This window comes from Lytechinus variegatus, chromosome 2 (assembly GCF_018143015.1).
Source record: "Lytechinus variegatus isolate NC3 chromosome 2, Lvar_3.0, whole genome shotgun sequence".
In the NCBI taxonomy this organism is placed as follows: domain Eukaryota; kingdom Metazoa; phylum Echinodermata; class Echinoidea; order Temnopleuroida; family Toxopneustidae; genus Lytechinus; species Lytechinus variegatus.
Genome location: NC_054741.1, coordinates 71,342,261 through 71,369,415, shown reverse-complemented (window position 1 = coordinate 71,369,415; position 27,155 = coordinate 71,342,261). Strand labels below are relative to the sequence as shown.

General features: G+C 36.5%; 1 protein-coding gene across 1 annotated transcript; it reads right to left on the bottom strand.

Moving 5' to 3' along the window:
- Nucleotides 1–391: 391 nt before the first annotated feature.
- LOC121406940 (telomerase-binding protein EST1A-like) lies at nt 392–26,920 on the bottom strand. Its single transcript, XM_041597815.1, has 21 exons — nt 26,839–26,920; nt 25,565–25,723; nt 20,091–23,340; nt 19,033–19,219; nt 18,528–18,635; nt 17,825–17,931; nt 16,842–16,920; nt 15,840–15,950; nt 15,438–15,656; nt 14,618–14,679; nt 13,913–14,058; nt 11,571–11,681; nt 10,994–11,141; nt 10,325–10,422; nt 9,850–9,953; nt 9,084–9,263; nt 8,119–8,274; nt 6,800–6,953; nt 3,953–4,164; nt 3,064–3,145; nt 392–2,508 (listed from the first exon to the last, which is right to left on the bottom strand). The coding sequence occupies exons 1-21, from the start codon at nt 26,918–26,920 to the stop codon at nt 2,381–2,383; spliced, it is 5,883 nt and encodes a 1,960-aa protein (XP_041453749.1). The 3' UTR covers nt 392–2,380.
- Between the last annotated feature and the right edge of the window lie 235 nt (nt 26,921–27,155).

Here is a 27,155-nt window from a genome sequence, read left to right as displayed (position 1 = left end):
CTCTTTTGCCCTCTCTATACTTTCTGCCCGATTCTTCTCAAAGACCCCAACATATTTGGACTGGGGCATTAGATCTGCAGGTATCTAAAGACTCCATCATAAACTGAAATATTGAATGGAAAATGGATTTCTCATCCTCTCCAATCCCATTGAATGTACCAAAGGTTCTTCAAAAATATCAATATCTAACAGCTTTTTTTATGACAAAAAATGCACAATACAGTAATAATTCTGAATTTCCTATCTTTATGAGAACTGCATTTTCTCTTACGCTTCTCTCATTTTCTACTTCTATAAGACAACATCAACATCAGGATGTAATTTGCCCTCTGTTTCTTAGAACTTCTTACATCAAAGTTATAGTGGCAAAGAAAGAATTTTTAGCCTCTCATAGTTTGAAAAACATTCACATTTATTTTCTTGTGAAAATGTTGCAACAAGAACATGTACATAATAAATGATTGTCCATGGTAAATAAGGATTAACTCTTTTTTTATAAAAGTGTTTCAAGATATTCAACAAGGTTTTGAGTGGATTATCAGTACTTGACATGAACATTATGACTTTTGTTCCACTAAGAAAGCAAATGAACTATTTACCTACCAATCAGATCATATTATCTATAACCTAAGGCTGTCGATTGTCCCTGAAAACATGAAAAATTCATTTATTTTTGTCTGACTAAAATTCAATTCATAAATAAATCCAAAGAATTTTATGACTATTGGCACTCCAATAGTGACGGTGCCAGACAAAGGCAAAAATGTATTTTTACCACCTAAGAATCATTTGAAACAACCAATAATGCAAAGATTCCTACAAAAAATACATTTTTACATGAAAATGAGACCTGCCCTGTCTTGGAAAGAGTTGCAATTTATTTACATCAAACACAAATTGAATTGAAAATCTAGTTAATAATTTTGAGATCGATCTCAGTTTGAGTTTTATTTGAATATGTCACAACTCTTCCATGGAGATCATCTGAATTTCCCCCTATGTCTATGCCCAATAAAATCTGATTCATAATGCTTGTTTACATTCCTTGTGACAGACTACAACATTATGAGAATCAAGACCAGGTTATGACAGACCTTCACGATGTGGATACATATTATTCATGAGAATGAAAGATCTTTGGCACAAAAACCTAACTTAATTAAACACTCCATTAAACAAACATTGGCACAAGGGTGACAAGATTTCTGTCTCCAATTTTGGAAAATTCACTTTTCGTTTAAGAAAAAAGATGATTTATCAAGTAATAACACAAATCTCTCTCTATCTTCAAAAATTAAGCCATCCACACAGGACGCCAAATAAAAAAATAAAATGACTTTCCAGTCAGACACCATGTTAACGCAGCTGTGTATTTCAACTAGGACTGTTCGACCTTTAATGGTATATGAGGTTTCATCACCCGAGCAGTAGTATATGGGTTGCAACAACTTTTTATTCCTTGATAAAAGTGAACACAAAATACAAGGAATATTATGAACACACTGGGTTTATAGTGAAAGTTGGAAAAGACCCTGCAGCCAGCTGATAATTGGCTTGTGGTTATGCATTTCGCCAATCAAGGGATGGAAAAGGGGAAAAAGAGGCTGATTGGTTGGGCATTCTCATTCACTGTTATAAGAGTGAAAGACCTGGAAGTGGTGCTGATTTAAAACGCTTGGAATCGAATCAATGATAATGGAACAGCATAATGACACTCAGTCCCAAATACAAGGCTATCGAGAGGGTCTATTTAGGTCAACAAAATGTGTAAAATTCTGAAATGAAATGAAAACTCTCTTCTATAAGGAACAAGAGAAAAATCTAAGGAAAAAAAAGAGGCAAGATTACATGATGTCAGCAATGTATTTTACAAATTGCCTGTAATAACAATTCATTTTAATAGGGTGCCAAGTCCCTCTGCCTGCTGATGAACCAGGTAAATGCACAAGAGCAATAAGACTTTAGCTTTCAATTGCAAACATAGGAGTTGCTTAAGGAAAGAAATTTCATCACACTGGTCTTTCTTGTACATGCACACATGGTATGCATGTATGCCCAGTATTTCCTTCTAAATTTGTTCTCACAAATTTTCTTCCTACTTGATCAAAATGCAAATACCCAGAGAGTTTGCGTATTAAAGTAGTCATACAAATGGCACATTATAGAATGAATCTTTAAAGTCCACTTTTGCATTGCCTGACAATAAATGAAAGGGCCTGAAGTCATGCTTCAGCTTGTAAAGTGGCATCACTCTGAACTACTTGCAATCATTCATCTTTGGTGCCAGCTTAAACAACCTGTCTATCATCAAGATTTAGATGAACACTGCTGAACAACTCAACTGTTACATTCTGGAAGACATCCTCCAGGATGACTTCCTTCATACCTTGGCCCATCTGATGAACATGATGATGTCTCTGACTGGGACGTTCTGCTGGATAGCCTTCACCCTCAGATTCCGGTCATCCGTCAACAGAACAACCTCTCGCTTAATCTGCAGAGGAGCATCTAAAACAAAAGGGAAAAGGAATCAAACAGATATTTGAATATCTTGAAATCAGAATTTGTACCACTGAGACTTAAAATGGTTAAACCGTCATAAGTATGGTCACTCTTAAAGAGTTCATTCACATGCACCTACACTGGCCTTCCATTCAAATGATTTTTTAGAGAGAGAGTTTCACTGGTTTTTGGAGAAAAGAGGCATAGCCACTTTGTAAAATTGACCATTTCAGCTTGTGCTGATAAATCTGTTTTCATTTCCAGAATCACCTCAAATCTGTCAAAATTCAGTTGGTAACTACATGCACTTTGAGCACTGATGATAAGTGATATAATTATGGTTATATAATAACTAGTAACCTTGCTTTTTTAACTCTTCACATCACAGTTCCAGTATATCTAGAGTTAGACAGTAACAATAAATTTCATAAAATAAAAGAGTGTGTTTACAGGTTTGTGATGGTCAACAGTCAACAGATGCATGAACCAAAAGTATTCCACCTTCACTTTGGGCAGAGACATGAAATAATGTAATTTTAAGAGAGAGGTCAACAAACATACCTTTATCAGCTGGCATATATTGCCTTGGATCATCTAAACAGTAATGCATACAGCATCTCAAAATATGGTCATCATTGTTACCCTAAGGCAGGGAAGATATAAAGAAACAATTTCAATGACTTCATTGCTCTAATGTAGAGATGACTTGTACAGTTTGAAATTAACTGCAAAGGGAGCGGTCAAATTGACCTTGCCAGTTATTCCCATGAACAATCTCCTTACGTCATTTAGATTTTTCAGTCATATTTCAGACTGTAATAAGGTACTAAGAATTATGGCACCTGATTGGCTGATGGAGAACAGCATATCTTATTAAAAAGATGTTTCATGAAACTATCGCAATTCAAACCCCTCCAGTAGCATCTCTTTCCAAGCTTATATGTGAGCATCATTTGGTCCAATTGGTGCATTTGAATTCATAAACAATATGAATTTACTCATACACATTCATGCTTGAAACCTTATCCATAGCTATAAGTCCCATTTGTGAAATTACAGACCTTCATAATAACTAATTCAGGCCAGAGAGACCATACTTTGTACCCAACACTAATAACTTGATGAAGAACCCTAAAAATCTCAAAATGCGCCCATTTTGATCGCATCACTATCTTTTGCTTCATGCTTAACAATGTTTTATAATCACTAATAATCACCCAAATCCTTAACCTGACACTGTGATGTAACCTTCAAAGTCATTGTTTTTCAATAAAATCAGCAAATCTTTAACTTCTAAAGACATTCTTCATAAAGCCATACTTAACTCTGTTACACAGAATTTGAATTAAAAATATAAGTGATAAAAATGAATATACTAAAGATGCCAATATGAAGAATAAAAGCTGATGATATAAGGCTCTAAAGAATAAATTTTCATGAGTGGTCTCACCCTCCAATCAGCATCCTCACTCCTGAACCTAATACTGTCCAGGATACTTCCTTTAGAGGTCAAGGCACAGAGGTAACGGTTCCTGTTAGCAAACTCCTCCTCAAGATACTCTACAGCATACCTAGCTCCATGTTGAACCTTGACCGCATGGTGAGGGTCACTGTACTGGCCTTCCCTACTACCACGGGCTAGGCCATCCAACTCGTTGATCACTGCATGGTAGTAAAGATAACCAATGACAATATATATATTTAAGGTGTTTACACATTGTCAACAGCCTACAATTACTTAGAGTAATGGGTACTGCTATCATACAATTGGTCAAAAAATATTTATGAATTTAAACATGGACAAGAGATATAAAGATGTCAACTATGTTAGTTTGCTAACAAATTAAGTAAAATTTAAAGGAAAAAAAACGAAAAATGAACGAACAGGAATTTGTTGAAATTTCTGTGCATACTAGAGATAGAAGGGGATATGAAAAAAGTGGAAGTTCAAAATATTAGATCAGGGGCGGATCCAGCCTTCGCCAATAGGGGGGGCCCAGAATTTTTTTTTCAGCCATATTTTCCCCGATCTGCCACTCGAATATGATATCTGCCGGGATTTTTGGTTTCTTTAAAGGGGTAGTCCTATTAGTCACTTCTTTGCTTTATTCTTAAGAATAAACATAAATATATAATACCATAATCATTATTCATATAATGCGAGCGCGAAGCGCGAGCTATTTTTTTTGGGGAATCTTATGTACTTTTTTCTAAAAGTTTTGAACATTCTGGGCAATCCTGAAAAAAGATAAGTATGCAAGTGAATAATTATTACAAACGTGAAGCGCGAGCAGAAATGAACTGATGGAAAAGGTAATGTTAAGGACTTGCTTGCAGTTAGCCATGAAGACGTAATATATTTTAAAAAAATCAAATAATGCGAGCGCAAAGCGTGAGCTGAAATTTTTTGACATGTGTACCTAAGGAATGGAAATTCTAAGCACTTTTGTAACTTAACATAATAGGTAGGCCTATATAACTAAACGATTGGTGCGAGCGCGAAGCGTGAGCAAAAAATTTCGTGATTTAGACCTACTGAACGAGACACTCTATTCAAGTTTTGTAAATCATGAAAAGGATGAGGAAGTGGGGATCTTCCTTACATTAATAATGCGAGCGCAGAGCGCGAGCGGAAAATTTTTATATACGTTTTGAGCTGATCGAAAACGTATTTGTTATGGACTGCTTGAACTTAGCCATGAAGACGTTACATTTTATTTCAACATTCAAATATTGCGAGCGCGAAGCGCGAGCTGAAAATTTTTGACATTTCTACCTGAATAATGGAAATTTTAAGCACTTTTTGTAATCGTGGAAAGGATAAGACAAAAACTGAACATTATTGATGCGAGCGCGAAGCGTGAGCGGAAAAATTCTGGACACTCTATTCATGTTTTGTAAATCATGAAAAGGTTAAGCTATTGGAAATTTTCACACATTAATAATGCGAGCACAAAGCGCGAGCAGACAATTTTTTTATATTGTTATCTGAAACTGGATAATTATTTGAATGGAGAACAAGCTGCGTATCTGAATAAACATGTGTTTGAGATATCGACCTAGAATTTGGGTACTCTAAATACCTTTTTTACCATGAAAATCAATAAAGCGAGCGCAAAGCGCGAGCTAAAAATATATGATATTCAGATCTGAAAAGGGGTCACTTTAAGCTCTGTATTGCAAGCACTTTGTGGAAAAATTGTGAGGTGAAAAAGGATAACAGTTAAAACAGAGCTGATATTTTCAATTATTGTTACTTTGAGTTTTGACATAGGACCGGGATATTCTATAAGGACATTATGTCATCATAAGAAAATGATGACTATCTTCCTATTTCTCTTCCTAAGCATGAGAGCGCAAAATCTATTAATATTATGAAAACTGGACATTTAAAGCACTTTTGTAATTATGCATAAGATGCATGAGTTTAAAATCTATCAATGCGAGCGCAAATCGCGAGCAGAAATTTATGATTGTCATCAAATGGTGATTTTAAGTAGTTTGTTTTAGAATTAATATTGAGATATACATAACTCACTAATCAAAATGCAAGCGTGCAGCGCTAGCTGATACGTTTTGACAATCTGACCTAAATAGGGATATTTTGAGAACTTCATGGAATACAGGAAAATAATAGGTAACTGACAAATCAAATATTGTGAGCGCGCAGCGCAAGCAGAAATTGGTAATATTCAGACCATAAAACAGAAATTTTTACACTTTTAAAAAATCAATTTGTAAATAAAACAAAATAATGAAAGTTCAATTTCCCAGCTGAAATATGTTTTGTATATTGACTTCAGAATTTGATATTTTAAGGTCCATATTGAGCAAGATATCACCTAAAAGGCAATGCGAGCGCAAAGCGCGAGCGAAAATTTTATATCCCGACATGAAAGATTAAAAAAAATAATTTCCAAGTCTTCCCCTTATCTTATTTTATTCACTCATCTTCCTCCTCTTATGCTTGCCTTCCTTCTTTTCTCCTCTCTTTTCCCTTTTTCTTTTTTCCTTTCTTTTCCCCTTTTTTTCTTTTTTTTGCTCCGCCAATAGGGGGGGCCCGGGCCCCTCGGGCCCCCCCCCTGGATCCGCCTATGCTAGATTACTAACCAGAATTATTTAATCAAGGGTAGATGTCTGGGTGTTGGAAAACAGAGGATCAGTAATCTAACACTGCTTCTCTCATATGGTAATAACTACAATGAATGTAAAAAGGAATGTGACCCAAGAGGTAAGCATGCATCACATAATCCTTACCACCAACCCTAAAGAATCAGCTATTATTAAATGTACACACCTACAAGAGGGACCACCATGAGGTATCTCTGACATAACACCAATCTCTGGATAGCTGGTAGGTGATCAATGAAGCAGTTAGTGTCTGGTATAAGATAGTAAGGCTTTATGACTATCTCCAGAAGACGTTGGGAACGGTGACTCTCAACAATGGCCTGTGAACAGATTGAGGAAATGAATACTTCATCATCAGGTCTTTGGGTATGTGTACAGGTGGATATTTGGCAGGTGTTGACGTCGAGTGGTCTCTAGTCTCAACATTTGAAATCCTAGCAATTAAATCGCAGGGTAAGAGCTTTAAATGACATGGGTGAAATAAAAAGGTTAACATTTAACACAGGTGCTTTCATTTATTAATTCATTTCATTGCTATTTACGCAGTGTAGTCCTTTCAGTTTAATGTTGTAAAAGCTGGATTTAGTCGTGCGAAACATGGCTATATATGCTTTTGATATAAAAAAAATAAAGATTTTTAATTACATTTTAAAAATCATAAAGACAGGATGACTTCTGAAGTCTGCAGAGTACAAACAAGTGCTTTAACCCTTATTACACTGGGGGAGGGGGGTAAATTTGACCCCCCTCTCGACAAATTTCATCACTACGCCGTCGCGCAAAGTTGTTTGATCGTGCCGCTCACTGACTTTTTACTTTTGAGACCAAAATTGCGACGCCCGGGGACGCAGTTCTGAAATTGCTCAAAAACGTGATCATACATCATAGATGTACGATTATTTTTACTTTTGTTGGTTTAAATGGATTTATTTTATGCTATTTATGATCGAAGATGGGTCCCCGACACAGTTCATTGGAGAAACAATAAAAAGCAAAGGTTTGAAAAAATAAATGAATACATAATTTAAAAAACAATAAAATACATAAGAAATTAATCATATTTTTGCAATTTTTTGTAGATATTTTTTGAAATGTAATAATTGATACTCCAACCAAAAATTAGCATTCTACTAGCTATATAAATTTAGGTAAAGGCAAAAACATGCACAAAAAACAAAATTTAGAGAAAATTCGATATGCTTATTTGCATAATTAATTAATTAAAAATATAAAGAATTAATTTACAAATTTTACCAGTCTTGTAGTTTACATCCCGCTCTACGCGCATGCAAATTTTCGCGACGATCAGCGGCCGAGATCTGAGGGGGGGTCAAATTGACCCCCCCAGTATATACTGGTCTAAAATAGCCCAGTTAAAATAGGGTAAGGGTCAAATAAGATTTGCATAACTTTATACCAACTTCCTGGGTATAAAGAGGTTGAATTAATTTATAATATCATCATTAGAATATACAAACTGCTTACCTGAATATGGGATTCTCTTAGTTCCCTATCCCTGAGTTGTTTCTCTAAACTGTCTCTCCTTTCTCTCAATCTACTGATTGTACCATCTCCATGAGGTGGTTCATCTTCCGTGTAGGAATCCATCACAATCACATCATCATTGTCATATCCTCCTATCTGTAAGATCATAAAAAGAAATAAAAATCAGAAAGCTACCACTTTTACATCAGCGTGATGCGGTTTCTGTAAATAAACCTATGGACCAATGTTGAAAATGTAAGTTTTCACTTTCATCCTTGCATAAAATTTTTTATTCAATGCGAGCAAACCAAAACCCTGCATTTTCTTCCCTTCATTGTCACTTGACATCACTGCTATTCATCCCAGTATATGTGTAGCTTCAAATGAGCTGTCTTTGGACTAAACATTAACTATAACAAGGACTGGTATTATGTAAATTGTAGCAATTAACTGTACGAAACCATCCCAATATAACTCAAAAAATATTATCTTCTTCTGCAGGTTTGCTTACACATTTCACCCGACTGCTTGGGAAATATGCTGTTACTCAACCAGGGATAAGATCCTGTATGTAGAATTCCTCATGGTAGATGTCCCCTTCCACATCTCTGACAATTGCATCTTTACAATCTTTCATTTTGTTTTATTGAATAACTTTCAACATTTTTACCATTTACTTAGCAGGGCCCGCTGGCAGAACAGTTTTCAGAACTGAAGTGGCTTCCCTAGGTAAATGCACCTATATTATCATTTATTTATTTATATATTTTTTTTCAATTCAATTCAATTTTTTTCAACCAACATTTTCGTTTGATAATTTTACTCATATTTATTGCCTGTGAATATGTTTCCTCTGGAAAAGACATACAAGTTGAGTGATGTAACTTATGCATTTACCCCTAACATTGCTTCTTCCAACATTTTGGCACCAAACCAAATCCCCAAACCTCTTTCATTCTGCTCACCTCATGATCTTCTTCTTGACGGTAGCTTTGATTTGTCTCTCTGGAGGGCGGTGCCTTGGGTGCTACTGAGACATAAGAATCCGTCTTGACTGAGAAGCTGATAAGAGGGGTCTCTTGTCCACTCAAATACTCACCAAACATGGTCAGTGAGTCCAGGCGAACACGATCATTGGCAAGAATCTACAACAGGAAGAGGTTCAATTACACTTCAGAGGAAATAAAAGCAAGATTTAGTTGAAAACCTGATTCAATAACATTCCCATTAAATCATAGGTGCCAACCTTAATGGTTAAATAATCATATTCTTTGTTTTTTAACCAATTTTAAGCCTAAAACCTATTTTGTTTCAAAAAAAAAATTGAAAAACGTACCACAAATTATAATTCTTACAAGTTTGAAACATCCTCTAGGGGGAAATCCTATTTTCCTCTTAAAAATCCTACTACATAGGATGAAATCCAACTAATTGGCAGTTCTGTTAAATGTGAAAATTAACATTACTGCTTTAAAGCTTGGGCTTTGACCAATTTTATTGCTAACTTGTCTCTTTTGAAATGCTGTCACTATTATCCCTCAATGGTTCAGGTTGGATTTAAGTTGGACTTAGTTTGAAGAGTCAAAGAATCTCCAAGCTCTTGCCCATTCTTTTGCAAGAAAAACTATATTGATCTGAAACTGAATAATTGTAGTGTTCAAAATTCTGCTTGAGATACGAGGATACATGGATATGGTCATATAACAATATGTAAACAAGAAAATGAGTCACCTTGGATGTATCAGCTTGGATGAATACAGGTTGAAGAGGAAGAGCCATAAGAGGTACAAAGCCCGACAGTGCCATGTCTTCTGGTAACAATACTTCTAAGTTGTCTATGAAAATGATATACGAAAGGCAATTGCTAATCTCAAATTGGTTCACTTTCTGTGATATTTCTCATCAAAGCACTTAGTATCAATATCACTTTTTTGTCTCTTTGAGGCAATATGTAGCTCTACTCATCACAATCATGACATGGGTTGCTTTTAGATCACATACATGAGTTGATGAAACATCTAGCATCTTACTGGACATTTAAAGCTGTTATTCCTTTTATGGAACTGCCTGATGAAGGCCACAAATTTAGGTTGATGTTAACTTACTTGTTGATATTCTTATCACCTTTGAATATCCTTATTCAAATCCAGGAATTGGATTGTGGTTGAAACTGTAAATACAATCAGAATATAGCCAAGAGACTTACCTTCTTCACCATTGACAGCAAACTTAACATCAGGTACAGGCACTCGCTTTACAAGGTTCAAGAATTGTGCCACCGAAGACCAAACATCAAGCGATGCACTATATTTAGAAAAGAATATTATCAAGTTACAGTTTGATAGAAATATGTTGGTAGACAATTTCATTAAGTAGACTTAATTAAGCAAATTAATTACACTTAAGTAGCAAATTAGTATTTTTTTATCTCCAAATTCATATTTTACCATCAACATTTACATTTTCTCAATCAACCCTGTTTCATTCTGTATTGTCATTTTACTGCCATCCATTGCAAAAACTGCCCAAGGCGGTTTACTGTGAATTTTCAATATAGCACATATATCAAGCACTCCATCTTGAATTCATACATGCTATACCTACCATATTTTTGCTACAAATATTTTTTCATAAAAGTTGGCAGCTCTGTAATATCTAAGGCTGAATGAAACAGAAATTAAGATCAATCTCAATATAATACTTTCAAAGATGGTATATGTAAATATGTAAGTTGAAGCCATCAAATCTGAACACATTGTATTCCTATTGGGGGAAATACAATATGTATAAATGGTTACTTTTTAATATTAGTCCACACCTTAAGCAGACAGGGGAGGATCACCCTCTGACCTTATTTTTATTGATACCCACTTACCAATAGGAGGTAGTATCTGAGCTGGGAGGAGGGTTCCAAAGCTTTGGATGACACATCATCCAGTCAGCATAGACCTTGACACCAGGGAGCAGCTCATGAAGATCCTGAGACAACACACTCTGATCTCCACTCTGCTCTTGTAGATGATCTGAAAGAGATAATCCAGAATATAAACCACAATCCAAAATGATGGTGGTGATGGTGATTATGAAGTTTATGAAAATGGTTTTAAAATGATGGTAATCAATAAAGAAGATGAATATTATGACGTAATGATGATAACAAAGGGGAATTCAGTTACTACAACATGTGGATGGTAATGATGATGATAGCAATGGAGATGAAAATTTTGGTGAATCTGTTACTTCTAAATTCTACAGATTGCGAAGACAATGATAATGATGAATAGCTGAGTGTGGATTGAGAAAGTAGTAGCAGAAGTAGAGTTTGCATGAGCAGAGCATGTACGGTCATATTGGATGTATAGCAATAGTAGGTCATAGTAATCTCCATGCATTTTAATTCAGTATTATGTATAACACAGAATAGCGCAGAAAGGATACCATAACAAGCATACCTTGTAAGAGTGAGCAGCATCTTAAACATAGTAAGGCAAACATGTGAAGACCAAGCAGGATGGCTTGTTGTAGGAGAGGTGGACAACCCTCGGCTGTAGGGGGGATGTCACCTGATAGGATGAACAAATATCATATAGGAATTGTAAGAAAACATGGAACCAAATAGTCATTGTGACATTCAAAGCTTACATCTGATGTTCTGAGAGAAAAGAAACATTGATCATAAATTCACAGATATAGCCTCCAATTTTCTGCTTTGCAATAGGCCAAGACAAAGTTTTGGTAAGTGCACATGGCCATCGATCGATTGTCTAAGACAATTGTCTCAGACAATGGTCTCAGACAATTCATAATCATACATCATTCCTCCCATCCAAGTGCATGCAAAGAATCCAGTCAAACAAATGTAACAGTAACTCACTGTAAAACTTTTAAACACATGACCCAAAAACTCCTCATTTTGCCATATAACCTTAAATAAAAAAAAAATAGAAATCCATTCCACCAACCATGAGAAAATTTCTGTTTTATTTTGTCAATGTTATTGATGTTGTTCTTATTGTGATATTGCCAAAGAAATCTGTTGTTACTGATTAAGTTAGAGCTGTTGCTGTCTATGCCAATGTCATAAAATCAAAATTTAAAAAGAACCAGTCAAGAGTATGAAAGCAGCCAGCTGCAAACATATAACAGAGATGCCAACCAGTACGATTTTATTGTATTGAGTACGATAAAACAACTAAAATACGACAGTACGATTTTGGCCATCAAAAATACGATTTCCCGACTTTCTGTGATTGTCCTGTTTTTGTCCCATATATGTGTGCTATGTATGAGCACAGTTTCAAATTGCCAAGTGCGTCTTTTTTTCAGTACCATAACAAGTGAGCTACGTCCGTCTTTTTTTTTTCCTGTAATACATGTACGTGCATGCTTCCAGTAGCGTTAACAGTTTTTCCCTACTTCACCATGTGCAATTTCTAATGCACACATTTATAGTCGGGATATCACAATTCTGTGAAATAGTAATTTGAATTGCACAGGAGATAAATCCCCGTTCTCAGCACATAGGATGTTCGAATCTTTTATCCTCACAGTCGCCGACTTTGCTTGTCAAAACGGAGCCTTATTAATCCAAAATCAATAGTTGTGAATTATAGCTTTTTAATTTCTTTCTTGGTGAGGGGTAAATATCAGACAATAAATTACAAACAAGGCTCCATCTAAAAAAAAAATAGGACGACGCCGTGCACTTGAGTGTGGTACTTGTATGCTGTTAGCTAGCCAGTTTGAGATCACGGTCTCTGCCAGAGCTCTGGGTGAGAATTCTATCAGTAATGGCCTAAGTGATGATGATTTTCTGTTTCAGATAGAGTTTAGATTCCATGTTAATTTTTGAAAACTGTCAAAAAACTTCATGATTCCTTCATTGTGATGAATATTTAAGTTATTAATGAATACATTTTCACAGAATTTAGACTCTCCCTGAATGAAAGGCATTTTCTGTAAAGATCTGCGTTTTCAAATAACTTGTGAAAAACTTAAGGTACATGAACCTACAATACATGTACATTTAAAAATCACATTGTAGCCTGTGGCTATGTGCTGGAATTTGAATAGACTGAGTTAGATATTGATTTAATTTCTTCATTTCTTTAACATACCGGTAATTTATATGCAATCCAAGTGCACCTCAGTCACAATCATACACAAACACTCACCCACAACCGTGATTCTAACCATGAAAAAAAAACCTTCATATTTTTTTTTTCTAAATTTATTATTTGATCTGAATTCTCTCTTTTTTATATGTTTATTTTGTTCATTTATTTAGATTTTTTTTTTGGGGGGGGTTCATCGTTTGTGGTTCATTAAAGATGAAAAGTAAATAAGCATATGTAAAGGGGATGTGGAGTGAGGGTGTCAAAACACACTTAAACATTTAAATCTGATTTCTTAGTTGTTTGAATAAGCCTATTACTTAGCATGCTATTTCTGTACTAATTAAAAAATTGCAGGAGCTGCGCTTACTATAAACAAATTTGGAGTGTGGTTCACAGTTATATTCTTTTTTTTTAATTGCCCCTGGTTCCAGAAAATTGCCCCCGGTTCCTGTAAAAAGCCCGCGAGCCGGGGGCAAATTTTTTTAAAGCCTTGCTTAATTCAAGGCTTGCACTGGTCATGTTGAGTTTTCGTGAAAATCTGATTTTTTACTAAAAAATATGATTTTTGAGGATATTCAGTCTGATTTTTTGTGTAAAGAGGTTGGCATCTCTGATATGAACTAATACTCTTGAATCATCTGCCTTGCATTACGACATTGTCATATATCATCACGTACCTGAAGGAGATATGTTAGCTACAGCAAACATGTTGATAGCCATGAGTTGAATGAGTCTTGTACTCAGGATAGCTGAGGGTGAATGGTCTAAGAGTGCCTTGAATTCTCGCAATAGATGATCTCTCGCATGACCAAATGCCTCCATCCTGTATAATGAGAACAATGGAAATTAATATTGGAGCTCAGGATATGGAAAACAGTAAAATCATTTGAAAGACATTTCATAATCTCTAGTGGAGAATTATTCACTAACACTGAAAATAATTCAAAGTTGAATAAACAATACAAATTATTTCATGTCACGTCAATATATATGTACAAAATGGTTACTATTCAAAGAGCAAAATAGGCATACTTAGTTACAGCAACAAATAGAACATTGAAGCCCACATCCAGTTTTGGAATACAAAATATGAAATTACATAAAAATGTTCTCATCACTTTCTCAAATATTCAGCCTTGAAAACATAGATGAAATACTAGTCTGCATTCACAGTATATTTCTGAACCACCTGAAGGCAATTAACACTCACATTTCATATAATTTCAAATCAGTGATTTGTGTCCCTTCGTCATAAATTGAAAATTGAAAACCAGAAAGTCTTAGCAAACCATTTTAAGAGCCTCAAAATAGATTGGGACTTCCCTTTAGCACCTAAATTTATCATTTCTGGCCATCAACATTACCACCTTTAGGCAACATACCCTGTTTTTGTGAAGAGCTTCCCATGGACATTCAGGAAACTTAGCACAAACTTCTTGTTGAGCTGCAGAGAAAAAATGAATTTAAATAGTTCATAACAAGTCTTGGGCAATTTAGACATTCATCCCCTATGTAAATTAGCATAGATTCACTTTACAGTACTGTGAGAATATGAGAAGGTGTAATGCACTTTAAAATCCAAGATTCAAGATTCTTTCAAAATAAGTGTATGATTGTTGATGTTCAGCTATAATTCATCCAGTTTCTAAATGACCTGTTGAAAATTTATGTTTATTTTCATGCTTCTGTACCAAACACGGGTTTTATTTTGCTTGCTATACATATCTACAGTACAATGATGCTGGACCAGATAATATCAAACCCGGTAACAATATTTCAGGAAAGATGGTAATTTGACAAAAGAAGGAGGTATGAAACCTTAGGCTCACTATAGTAGGGGGCTAGTCAACATTAAGAATAATTGTATTTAGGAATATTACAAGTATTAAGAGTACCTTTTGCTATCTGTCCCTTCAAATAGTTTTATTTGCACTGTACAAATCATTTTTTAACCAAGATTTGTAAATAACCTTCATGAATAACTACGAGTAAATCAATATCATTAGAAATGTTGCATCAGATAAAGAACAGATTCCAATTGGTAAATTATCACTGAAAGTAGAGTGGGACATTCTTAAATCCCTTATATTATAAAACTTGAGCAAAGGAATGCTCCTCCTTACTTTTATGGATTTCTTCTCCTTTTTTCCCAATTTATGTGGTCCTGGAGGACATTCTGATTGCCTTTGATGCTGAACTCACCTCAGCAGCCGAAAGGTGAGATAGATTCTCCCATTTCTCTATTTCATCTTCTTCCTCTTCCATCCTCTCTCCTCCTTCCACCTTCCCATCGTGAGCAATCCAGACCTCTTTCCTTCCCCTGTTCTCATCTTGAGATGGCCTCCTCCTCTTTCTCCTCTGTTCTCTTCTTCTCTCCATCTCTCTCCTTGCCTCAATTTCCTCTTGCTCTTTGTGAGCAACCTGGCCAAAAAACAAAAATGGTAATAAACCAACTCACATTTAAATACAACAGTACATTCATAATTGAATTTTTGTAATGAATAAGAGTGTATAAAAAAATTGTTTGGCATAAGTTGAAAAGTGAGCTCAATTTAAATAATAACACAAGGCAAATGAAACAAGTTTTTTGTTCAACTTTCTTACCTTCCTTCTGACTTCCTCAAATAAGGTCATCAAACTTTCTCTGGCTGTAAGGAATGGATTGGTAGCTGCTAAACTCCTCACATAGAAATAGACTGCATCAAGTTTACGTCTCTATGTAAGAAACAAAATGGAAAAACACATGATTATGAAACTAAATAGAAACTGAACCTGAAATATACTGTGTCAAGCGCAAATCATTTCATATCTGCTCTATTGAAACTTTTGGAAACGATTGGTATTAAGAACATCTAGAAAAAACAGTCAGACTGCCGATCAAAGGTGTTTTTTTTAATTCATTCTATTTATTCTCCAGCAATATGAATATCTTTCGACTTGGAAAAAAAATGCTTGTACTTTCACATTTGACAGTGATAATGGATAAATATTATTGAGAAACATCACTATGACAATGATGTAATAAATAGATACCCAGTAAGGAATTTCCTCGTGTATACATGTAGTTAATATTTGTTCTCTCTTTCCAACTCATTTTTCCGGCCAAACATGTGATCTCATTCAAAACAAATAATCTGATGGCCACTTGAAAAGTATGATAAGTATGCATGTTCTCAAACAATTTTTTTTCAAACCGATATACCACTGTAAAATGCTCAATTAACAATTAGCTAATTGCAAATATTAATGAACCTTTGTTGTCACTATATTATCTTAATCAAATTTGGATATTTTTATCCCACAAGATTTGTGCTCAATATCATTTTAACTATTATTTGATACTATGTATTGCATTTTCAATGGATTGATATCAATTTAGGTAAATGCATCAGAATATACATATATCATAATGACATTTGTAAATTGTTAAGCAACATTTGCATATTTCAACTACAGATGAGGTATACATCTTTGTAGATATTTAATCAGCAAGAAACAAGAATAAGCATTCCTAAAAGGATTCTCGAGACCAAATAGGAATCATTAAACTACATTCTAAATGTTATGGCTTCACACAATTAAAAAAATAACATTGTTTTGGCTTACCGTATACAAGGCTAAGATAGCTAGCTGATTGTAAGGTCTTCCATTCCTTGGAGCAAGGTGCTGTGCTTTCATATACCAACTGAATAGAGACAAATAAAGAATAAACATGATTTAGCAGGTTTTATTCAGGTTTATTCAGTGTTTCTAAACTACCATACAACCTGCAATAACGCTTATAAGACCCCCTCAACATTTTTCGCAATACGCCAAGCATTTTTTTTTACTGCATCGCTTGCTGACTTTTTACTTTCAAGTCTCGAGCAACTTTTGAGACCAAAATAGCGACACCTGGGTACGCGGTTCCGAAATTACGCAACATTTCATAAGTGCATGCAGACCCAAAATCGCTCAAAAATGTGAATTCATGTACAAATACAATGCAAATAGTGTTTTTAGCCAAAATTGTTATTTTTCCCCTTTACTGGTTTGCGCAATTTCACCTGATGTGTAGTCAAACTAAAGTCCCAGACAATTTCCAATGAAAAAACAAAGTTAAAAAACGAAGAAATACATAAGAAATTTAGAAAACAATAAAATACATATGAAAATAAATGTGACGTTGAAATATCTTAAAGTACATTTGATCAGATTCCTATAGAGTCTCTGAACCCAAAATGAGCATTTTAGAGGCATTATTTAGTTAATTATAGCAAAATTTTGATTTTACGCATAAAATAGCATAATTAATCAGCAATGACATTTTTTGCTGAATTTGATAATATAGTTTTGTAGATTATGCCACAGGAAATGCTCTTACCACTTTTGGTCGCGATCGACAGACTAGATCATAAGGGGAGGCTGAATCATCCCCCCATCTTCTTAGGCAATGGATAGCCCAGTCTATAGCCCAGGGTTAACCAACATTCTGTGCTACGATTTAATGTGTTTATCATTAGAATTCTGTTTTTATGAGCTATATCAAATGTTCTTCATCGAAATCTATATAAGACACATTCTAAATTTATGCAAACTTTATTACTAACCTCCTTGCTTTCCCATAGTTGTTGGTCTCATTGGCTTGCTCTTTGTACCTGGCTATATCGCCAAGTGCTATCATGCATCTCTGAGCACTCAATAGGGCCAATTTAATCTGAAACAAAAATAAATAAGCTGTGAGGGTAAATCATATGTAAAAAGCATAGTGACTCTCTCGTTCATTGAACCACATTGGTAAATAATGGTAGGAATCAAAAAGTAAACAAAAGACATTTTGTAATACACAAGTTTAGAAATTTGAGATTTTTTTAATTTATTGGAAGACCATTTATTTATCTAATCCTTTTCTTGAGCTGATTAAAAGAAGGTTGTTGTTTTTTTATTGATTTTATTTTTTTTAATTTATTGGAAGACCGTTTATTCATCTACTAGTAATGCTTTCCTTGAGCTGCTTAAAAGAAGGTTGTTGTTTTTTTCCTTGGTTTCAAATTCAATATAGAGTGGGAAAAAAAATCAAGTGCAGTAATACATGATATCATGTAAGCATCACCAAGCATGCTATAAGGAAGTTAAACTAGATAAGAATTATGATGGGGAATTCCCAAATGTAAGATGTTACTGACACAGTCAGTAAGAAAGAGAAGGGATATAATATAAATAGGAATAGAGAGAAGCAGTTACATTCATTAGAAGGGGAAATAAGTATAGAGAAGGGTTGCAAAGTAAAATAAATATATGCCAAGAGCTTACTGATCTTCTTGGTTCTTCATGAAGGGGATCTAGACCGGTACGATTTTCTAACTGGAAGTGATATGTTGATTGCAGCTTATTCAGCACCCCTTCATAGAACGTAGTACCCTGAAATAAATTAGTACAAATAATCAAGTTCAAACAGTGATAAATACAGAGTATTGGCATGAGAGATGGTCAAAACAATCAGAATGTCTCCGACAGTCTCATACACATTACGCGTTTCATTGTAGCAGCCTTGCTGACTTTGAAATGAACTACATGTACAAAATGAATAAATTTTGAAAATTACGAAGTTGAATTGGCAGAGAATTCCAAAAACGAGGAGCAACTGACGAAAAAGCTCTATCCCTGTACATTTTCAGACAGGAACAGGGCACTTGAAGAATTAGCCCAGTAGAACGAAGTCCTGGCTGCAGCCGACATACACTGATTAGACAAGTTACATAGCTTTTGGCCAAGTTATGGAGAGCTTTATAGGTAGCAGGATCTATCGGTAACTTACATGATGCATAAAATCTAGAAGATCTTCTTTGTAGCTGTCTCCATTAGGTTGTTCCTGTATGGCCTTTCTCAGGGCTTCTATAATCTGATAATAGCAATTCTTCCACAGCATCTGCTCTACATTATACTGATTACACAGGTCAAGGTCTAAGAGAATGATGCCCTCATAGAGTTGTTCTAGCTCTTGCCTGTTGAGGATAAAGTGACCGTACATAGATTTCATTTGAATGCTGCAGTACAATTCACTGAATGTCATGTGATCCAATTCAAACCAATCAGATTACACAACATTCTTGGAAGTGGTATAATATGAGCTATCTAAAGTATGTATCTATAGCATTCCAACCTAATAGCATAATAAATTAATACATGTACCTATAACCTCAAAAGAGAGAAAAAATACAATATTGGCTAAATTTGGTTAACATCTGAAGGATATCAAAAAAGGAAACCCAATTTCGATTAGGAAATTATCAACTAGTAATTATGAAACCTTTTCCAACCGAAAGTATGACTTTTGAACATTCTAAAGATAAATGCATTACATTTCTATGACCAAGTATCACAGAATACTATTGCTCTACATGTATAAGTTGTGCAAAATGGTGACGTATGCTCCTGCGACATCTGCTCTGGTCTTCATATCTCAGAGGGTTTGGGGTTAGAGGGAAGATAAAGATTAGGTTTAATTTAGTTTTGGAAATTAGGTTTCATGTTTTGCCTAAAGTGCAGATTTTCCATCAGAGCAAATTTTGCCAGAACAATTGTCATACATTAACAAAAAAAAAAGAAATTAATAACAAAAACAGATTATGAGACCTCAAGAAGTGGCAACATTTCTACATGTATGTTGTTATTCAATTTTCATTGTTTATTGTGTTCATTGTATTCAATGAAGTCAATACTGAGGGAACATGTCTCGATATCGTAATTGGATTGGCAGGGAAACATGACATGAGATACTACTTTAATAACAGATCAATGTAGGGTTTTCTTAAACGTTCAAATAGTTATTGAAACCAAATTGAAATATCTCTAGGTATCAGAAAAAATACTCACTGCTTGCCTTGGAGTTGCTGTAGCATCTCCCTGGTTGAGATGCCATGACTCAATGCATTGAAGAGGTCCGTCTCACAACGAGCAGCATCCCGTAGGAGTTTCTGAGCTGACTGCCGGTTCACAGACAGGTGCTCCTGCATCATGGCAGCATGGGGCGGATTTTGGTATCCTGGGTGATATGGCATCCCAGGGGGTAGTGGATGGGGTTGTCTACCGTAGGGTGGTGGATACTGCATCATATAAGGTGGAGGAAGGGGAGAATTACCAGACTGGGTTCTGTCAGGTTGGTTTTCCCAGGAAGAAGTGGGCACTGAGTAGCCAGGCGGAGGAGGTGGGTACCCATAATGAGGCGGCACCATCCCAGCAAATCCAGGTGGAAAATTTGGAATGTATGAATTCCAATTCTCTTGCAAGGTGGCAGGTGGTGTTCCCTCTCCCCTGGATTCTCCTTTGTCTGACTCAGGGTCCTGGAAATGCAGTTCCCCATGCTTCGTTTGATGCTGCTGCAAAGCAGGCTTTTGATTTGGCTTACTAGGGTCCCAGAGGCGGCTTTGGTCACCAGTACGTCCCTTTGGCTTGGCCTTCAATTCATCAGGAAGCACTGGTGCATCAGTATGTTCCTCAGGAGGATGATAGTACTGATCATACACAGGAGCATAATTACCTTGAGGTTTAGGTTTCTCTTGTTCTGTCTTCCCAGGCAGCCTCAGTATACCCCCTCCATGCTTAGTACCAGACTCCTCAGCTTCACTACTGCCTCTCCTTCTCCCATGTATTTCAGAACTATCATCGCTAGACACAGAAATGTGATGTCTCCTTGCATCCTTTTTACCCCCAGAGTGATAGCGCCTCCGCTCATCTTGGTCTTTGTGGTGTCTTTGTGGTTCCCCACTATGCCGACCTCCGTCTTGATCATACCTTTTATCAGGAGCTTTTCTCCCATCTTCATGACGTCCATTTCCTGATCGTTTTGAATCTTCATCATTTGTATGCTGCCTGTCACTTCCAGACTTACCAGATCGCCCTGAATCCACAGATTGCTTATTGTGTCCTTGTCTGTAAGATTCCTCTCTATTCCTATATCGACTATCATTCCCTGATAGGTATGGTTCATCCTTATCTCTATTCCTGTCATTTCTTTGTTCTTTTCTTTCATTATTGGAGCTTCCTGAATGAAACGTTTGTGAATCATGTTGCATAGTTTGCCTTTCACCTCTTTCTGAAAGTCTTCGCCTATCCTCATGTGGTGTCTCATATTCTCTGTCACTAAGATCTCTATCTTCAAATCTGTCATTTCTTTGTGATGGTCTTCTATTATCTGATCTCCCAAAACTTTTTTCATCACGATTTTTCATTTGAGATCTCTCATCTCTGGTTGATGGTCTTGTTTCTTTAATATCTGGTGTGTTTAAGGCTCTATCATCATGATATTCAGTTTGATATCTTTCATCTCTGTCTGGAGGTCTCCGCCTATCATTGTGTGGTCTCTCAAAGTCTTTCTCACTGTAATCTTTATTTTGAAACCTGTCATTTCTATTTTTCGGTCTTCTATTATCCGATCTGCCATAACCTACTTCATCACGATTTTTCATATGAGACCTTTCATCTCTTGTTGGTGGTCTTGTTCCTTCAATATCTGGTCTCTCAGACAGTCTTTCTCTGTCATCATAATGTTCATTTTGACATCTTTCATCTCTATGTGGATGCGTCCTGTCTTGAAAAGGTCTATCAAATCTTCCAGGTTTATCAGATTCTTTCTTTTGAAACTTACGATTAGTAATGACCATGGATTCAACATGAAAGTTAAGATCATCAACTTCTTCCTCCCATTCACCAGACATTGTCAAAACAGGTCCCTTATCAGTTTTCTCATTCCTCTTGGAGTCTGTGTCAATCCTCTGCCGAGACTGACCTGAAGAGTAGCTTTTGGCAGGCTTTTCCTGTACCACCCGCAATCTGTCATCAACCTCAGACCCTGTTTTAACTGTAATCTGTAGATCTTTTGCACTAGACACAGTTTCAAATTCTTCTTGACTTGAATTCTCTCTTTCCATCATTTCTTTCTTAGCTCGTAGCTTCTGTATTTCTGAAGCATAATTCTGCCTGGATGACTTGACAAGATCTTTCTTAGGCTCATGTTGTGATGAGTCTACCTCTGAATATGAGTGACCCTTTTTGTTGCTTGTCCTTGGTCCATGGTCTTGTCTAGCATTAGCTTTCCCTGAAGCTCTTCTGCTCTGTGGAAGCTGTTCTACTGTCTCTTTTTGTTTTGTAACTTTATGACGAGGGTCTGTCTTCTTAGGGGAATGTTGAGCTTGGTACTGTTGCTCGAACTCCTTATCCCAATCACTACCCATCAAACTCTTTATTTCCTGTGGTCTCTTTTCAGGAACTTTAGGATCATCATCAACATTTTGCTTTCTATCCTTATTTCTAACGTCATCACTAGGTCTTTGTTTTCCATTGCGATTATGCACTTGTTTTGGTGGGCTATCATTCCTATTCTGACCTAGCACATGCTGTTGGTGACTTTGGCTTCTATTGCGACTCTGCGCATGTTTAGGTGCACTTTGACCCTTGTTGAGCTTGATTCCTGAAGATTTACATGTAGTTTCTGCTTCCCAATCTTCTGGTTTGATTTCCCAGGTGTCTTCATCTGCATGTTCATTATGTAAAGATGGTGCCTTCCCAACCCTGGACATCTTTGAAGACTCCTCTCTACCAGGTCTACGTGAACCCTGTTGTTCTCTATGATGCACGGGTTCCTGCTTATCCCATGGTCTTGATCCACAATGGGAATGGCTACCACCACTCTCGGCTTGTCTGTCAACTTGATCATTCCTACTGCTATTCCTGCCTCCTCTCTGTGCATTTTCTGTCCCTGACCTCTCGTATCCTTGTTTCTTGCTATGTTCAGGTTCAGCTCCATGCGTTGCCTCTTCTTTTGGGGCTGGCTCTTTGGATTGATTTTCTTCATGAACATTGCAGACCTGGTCCCCTTTGGATCCAATCTCACTCAAATTGACTGGATCCTGGACAGGTTTGGTTGGTGATTCCTCTCGGCTAGAATTCAAGTCACTTCCTGGCGATGAAGAATTCTTTGCTATACGGGACATGCCTGGCCTATATAACTGTTGATCTGGCTTTCGCTGTTCCTTTTCCCTACGTGCCTTTGTAGAACGTGACTTGGTAGGATGTTTCTCTGCTTTTTCTGCTGCACACATCTGTGAGGATGCTTTCTCTTTTGGATCTACAAATAAACACACAAAAATACCTTATTAATAGATGTAGAAATGTGACTACTGAACATGTGGAATGCTTAACGGTCTAACCTGCATTGCATATTTACGTATTACATATAACAGCAGAGATATCTTTGAAAGCAACTACGATGAATACTTTTTCACAAAGAGAGACAAAAAACTTTGACTTGATAATACATTACAAATGTCATTTGACATTTGACCTTGACTCAGGAAAAATTGTAAATTCATTTCATATCATTTGTGGATATCAAACTAAGTATTTTACTAAGTATTCTGAAAACAATTAACAAAATGCAAATTTTTATCCAAGTTAATTGATGTGAAATGACATGTGACCTCAATCATTTTATTAGTACCTCAACGATAGATTAATGCATTAACCTGAAAGGTTGGTGACTACTATTCTGTTTTATTTGCCAAAAATGTGTCATTTGCATTCCTTTTTGAAGAACACAAGGTCATTCCTAGAGATAAATGAAATTTATCTCAATTATTTTCATGTTTCAAAAGATAGTGCAATAATCTGAGATTTTGGCGACTACTATTCTGTTGAATTTTCCTTTCCAATGTTGTCAGGAATTCCATCATTTACATTTCTTTTGGGATAGAAAGTTCTTTCCTTAAGATAACATTTTGAGCACCTTCACTTTTAATACATGTCCTGACCCCCAAAACACTCACAATGACAAATGCCCATCTTTATTGCCGATGTTTCACCAACCAATTTTTCAAAGGTATTTTAAAGTCCATCGCTGACCATCTGATCAAATTTAGGTAAGGTACATCAAATTATGTTTTGCAAAATTAAGGGGCTTATCTTTAGAATCTAATGTCATGAATCAATTACAGATGTGTGGGGTGTTGTGCACGAACATCACTAGAGGTAGATCTAAATTAGTCTAGATCTACCTCAAGCGATGTTTGTGCAGGTTCCACTTCACTACCGCTCCACTACAATCCACATACCCGAACCTCAAGTTGGTGAACCACTTCGGATACTCCGAGTGGCAAAGGTGGGAAAAAAAGAATATTTATTGTAAAAATTATAGAAAAAAAATACGAGAAGGAATAAAAGCTTAATTTCTTACTCTACACTTTATTTCACTCCATGTCCATCCTCTGGTTATCCTCAAAATTGGTGATTTTGGGCCAGTATCTAATTCCTCACACGTATTATTCACGGCCGATGTCATAACATTTTTTATATTATTTTTACAATAAATATCCTTATTTTCCCAGGCTTTGCCACTCAGAGTAGATCTGAAGTGGTTCACCGACTTGATGTTTGGGTAGGTGTACCTCGAGCGAAGTTTGTGCAGGCTCCAGCCCACTTCACTACCGTTACACTACGCTCCACCTACCTGAACTTTGGGACAGTGAACTCGATCAGATATTCCGAGTGACAAAGGTGGGATGGAAATGTTATTTATTCATTGTAAAAATTATAGAAACAAATATAACAACAAAGTAAAATAGCATAATTTCTTAGTCTTCACCCGTATTTTAGTCCATGTCCATCCTTCGGTTATCCTCAAAATTGGTGATTTTAGGCCAGTATCCTCACACATACTTTTATTCACAGCCGATTTCAAAACATCGCATGCGATCGTTATGACCTGCGACTGATCGCATACGATGTTTTGAAATCAGCCGTGAATAATACGTGTGAGGAAAAAGATACTGGCCCAAAAATATCACCAATTTTGAGGATAACCGGAGGATGGACACGGAGTGAAATACGGGTGAAGAGAAACATGAGAAAGAAATTAAGCTATTTCACTTTGTTATATTTTTTCCTATTTACAATAACCTTTCCATCCAAACTTTGCTTTGTGACTTGGAGTTGGAATATCCGATGGAGTTCACCGTCCTGAAGTTCGGCCAAGTTCGAGTAGGTGGAGCATAGTATAGCGGTAGTGAAGTCTAGTGGATCCTGCACAAACACGATGAGGTAGGCCCTAGTCTAACTTCGATCTAGCAACGTCGGTGGCGCTGCCGAACATGCCGAAGCCAAAGGCTTTGTCTATGTGCTTCGGCAGCGCCGCCGACGCTGCAGGCAGCGAAGCATCCACCATACCGGAGCGGGGAGTGAAGTGGATATGGTGGTGGTCCATTATCCGCGGACGCGCGAATGCAAGCATAATTAACAACATAATTCAATATTATATCTTTGAAATTACTTAAATAGTAAAAGCAAGTTTATCTCACCCTCACGCCTTTCATGACCTGCATCTTTCTTCAGAGTTTCCACCCTTCTTTTCAGCTGATTATGTGTAACTTTGACAACTTCTACTTTGCCCGTCGTCGCCATTTTCGCATTTCGCGGTGAAGTTGAACGATAGAGGGCGCGGGAGCGCTGGCTTCTGGCTTAGGCCCTGGCTTATTTCCATATTCTGAAAATGCACCCCTTAACAAGCATGGCTTGTGAAACCCTACCCTTAACAAGTATTGGAAACAAAACGATACTCTTGGCAAATATTCCCTGAAATGGACCCCTAAACAAGTATAGGAATGTTTTATTACGGGTCCTTCGGTCGTCGGCTTTACCTTATTTGGTTTAGTACGACCCCACTTTCTACTCCTCGCGCAAATCGGACTCTAAACACGAAGTGTTGGGGCAAAAGGACATCCTTTATAAAACATTTTAATTTTGTTTTATCATCCCCGCAAATTCGACCCTAAACACCTAAGTTTCCTAGCGAAATAGATACCCTTTTTTCATTTTTTTTGTGTTTTTGACACCCTTATCACGTTACGTACGTAACGTGCCCTATCGTGAAAAAGACATCCTTTTTACGTGTTTTTTTTTGGGGGGGTCGCGCATGGTATCCACTCGTCAATGTAAGTGCCCCTCCCCTTGGCAAGAGAGGGATATAGTAAAGTCATAAGATATGACTCAATAGCACACGCATGAATGGCGGGAATATATGGGAGAATAAGGCAAAAAGAAACGGGAATGAAGCTAGAGCCAGCCAAAACCGGAACCAAAAGCTAAATTTGAAAATAAGCATGATAAAAAGGGTCAAGAACACACCGGGCTGCTGAGGATTGAAGAAGAACGGGAAGGTGGATGGCGTCTTTTATAACCTTGATAAATTTTATGCAATGATGGTCGCAATCAGGACAAAAAAAATCCTTGTCCAAGAGTTAGCCAGGGGCTAGTATCCCCCTGTATTATGTTCTAATCTTAGCCGGAATCTTAGTAAGGTTTTACACTGGCGAGATTTACAGTAATTTAGCCTCACTTTACTTTGCCTAAAATTCCGAAGCTAATATTTATATCGATATATCACATATAGATTTTCAATTTCAAAATCATTTTAAATGGCCAAATTTTTTTTTGGCTCGCTGGCCGGACTGTTTCAAAATTTTCCACATTTGCTATGTACGTTATGCTGCCTTAAAATATTTCATTTATTATCCGCAACTGCGTTGAAGTCATATAATATGTGTTGTGAATGTATGATTATAAAAAAAGTTACCATCTGCAATGTTTAAATACGAGGTTCCGGGGGCTCCGGTCGCCCCTCGTGATACCAGTGACGGCATCAAGGGGGGAGGCATGATGTTGGTTCAGTGAGTTCCCCCCCCCCGAAATTTCGAAAAATCATGTATAGGAGTTTAAATGTTGTCTCAAAGCTGCACTGCTTCAAAACAGCAGCTGTTTCATTCTTTAAATTTTGAAAATTTTCTAATCCCTTCACTGTTAGCTCCCAACAATTTTCGTCACTCTCATAAATATTTCAGGTCATTATAAAAAAATCATGATGTCGCTCGCGCTACGCGCGACTGGCTGACT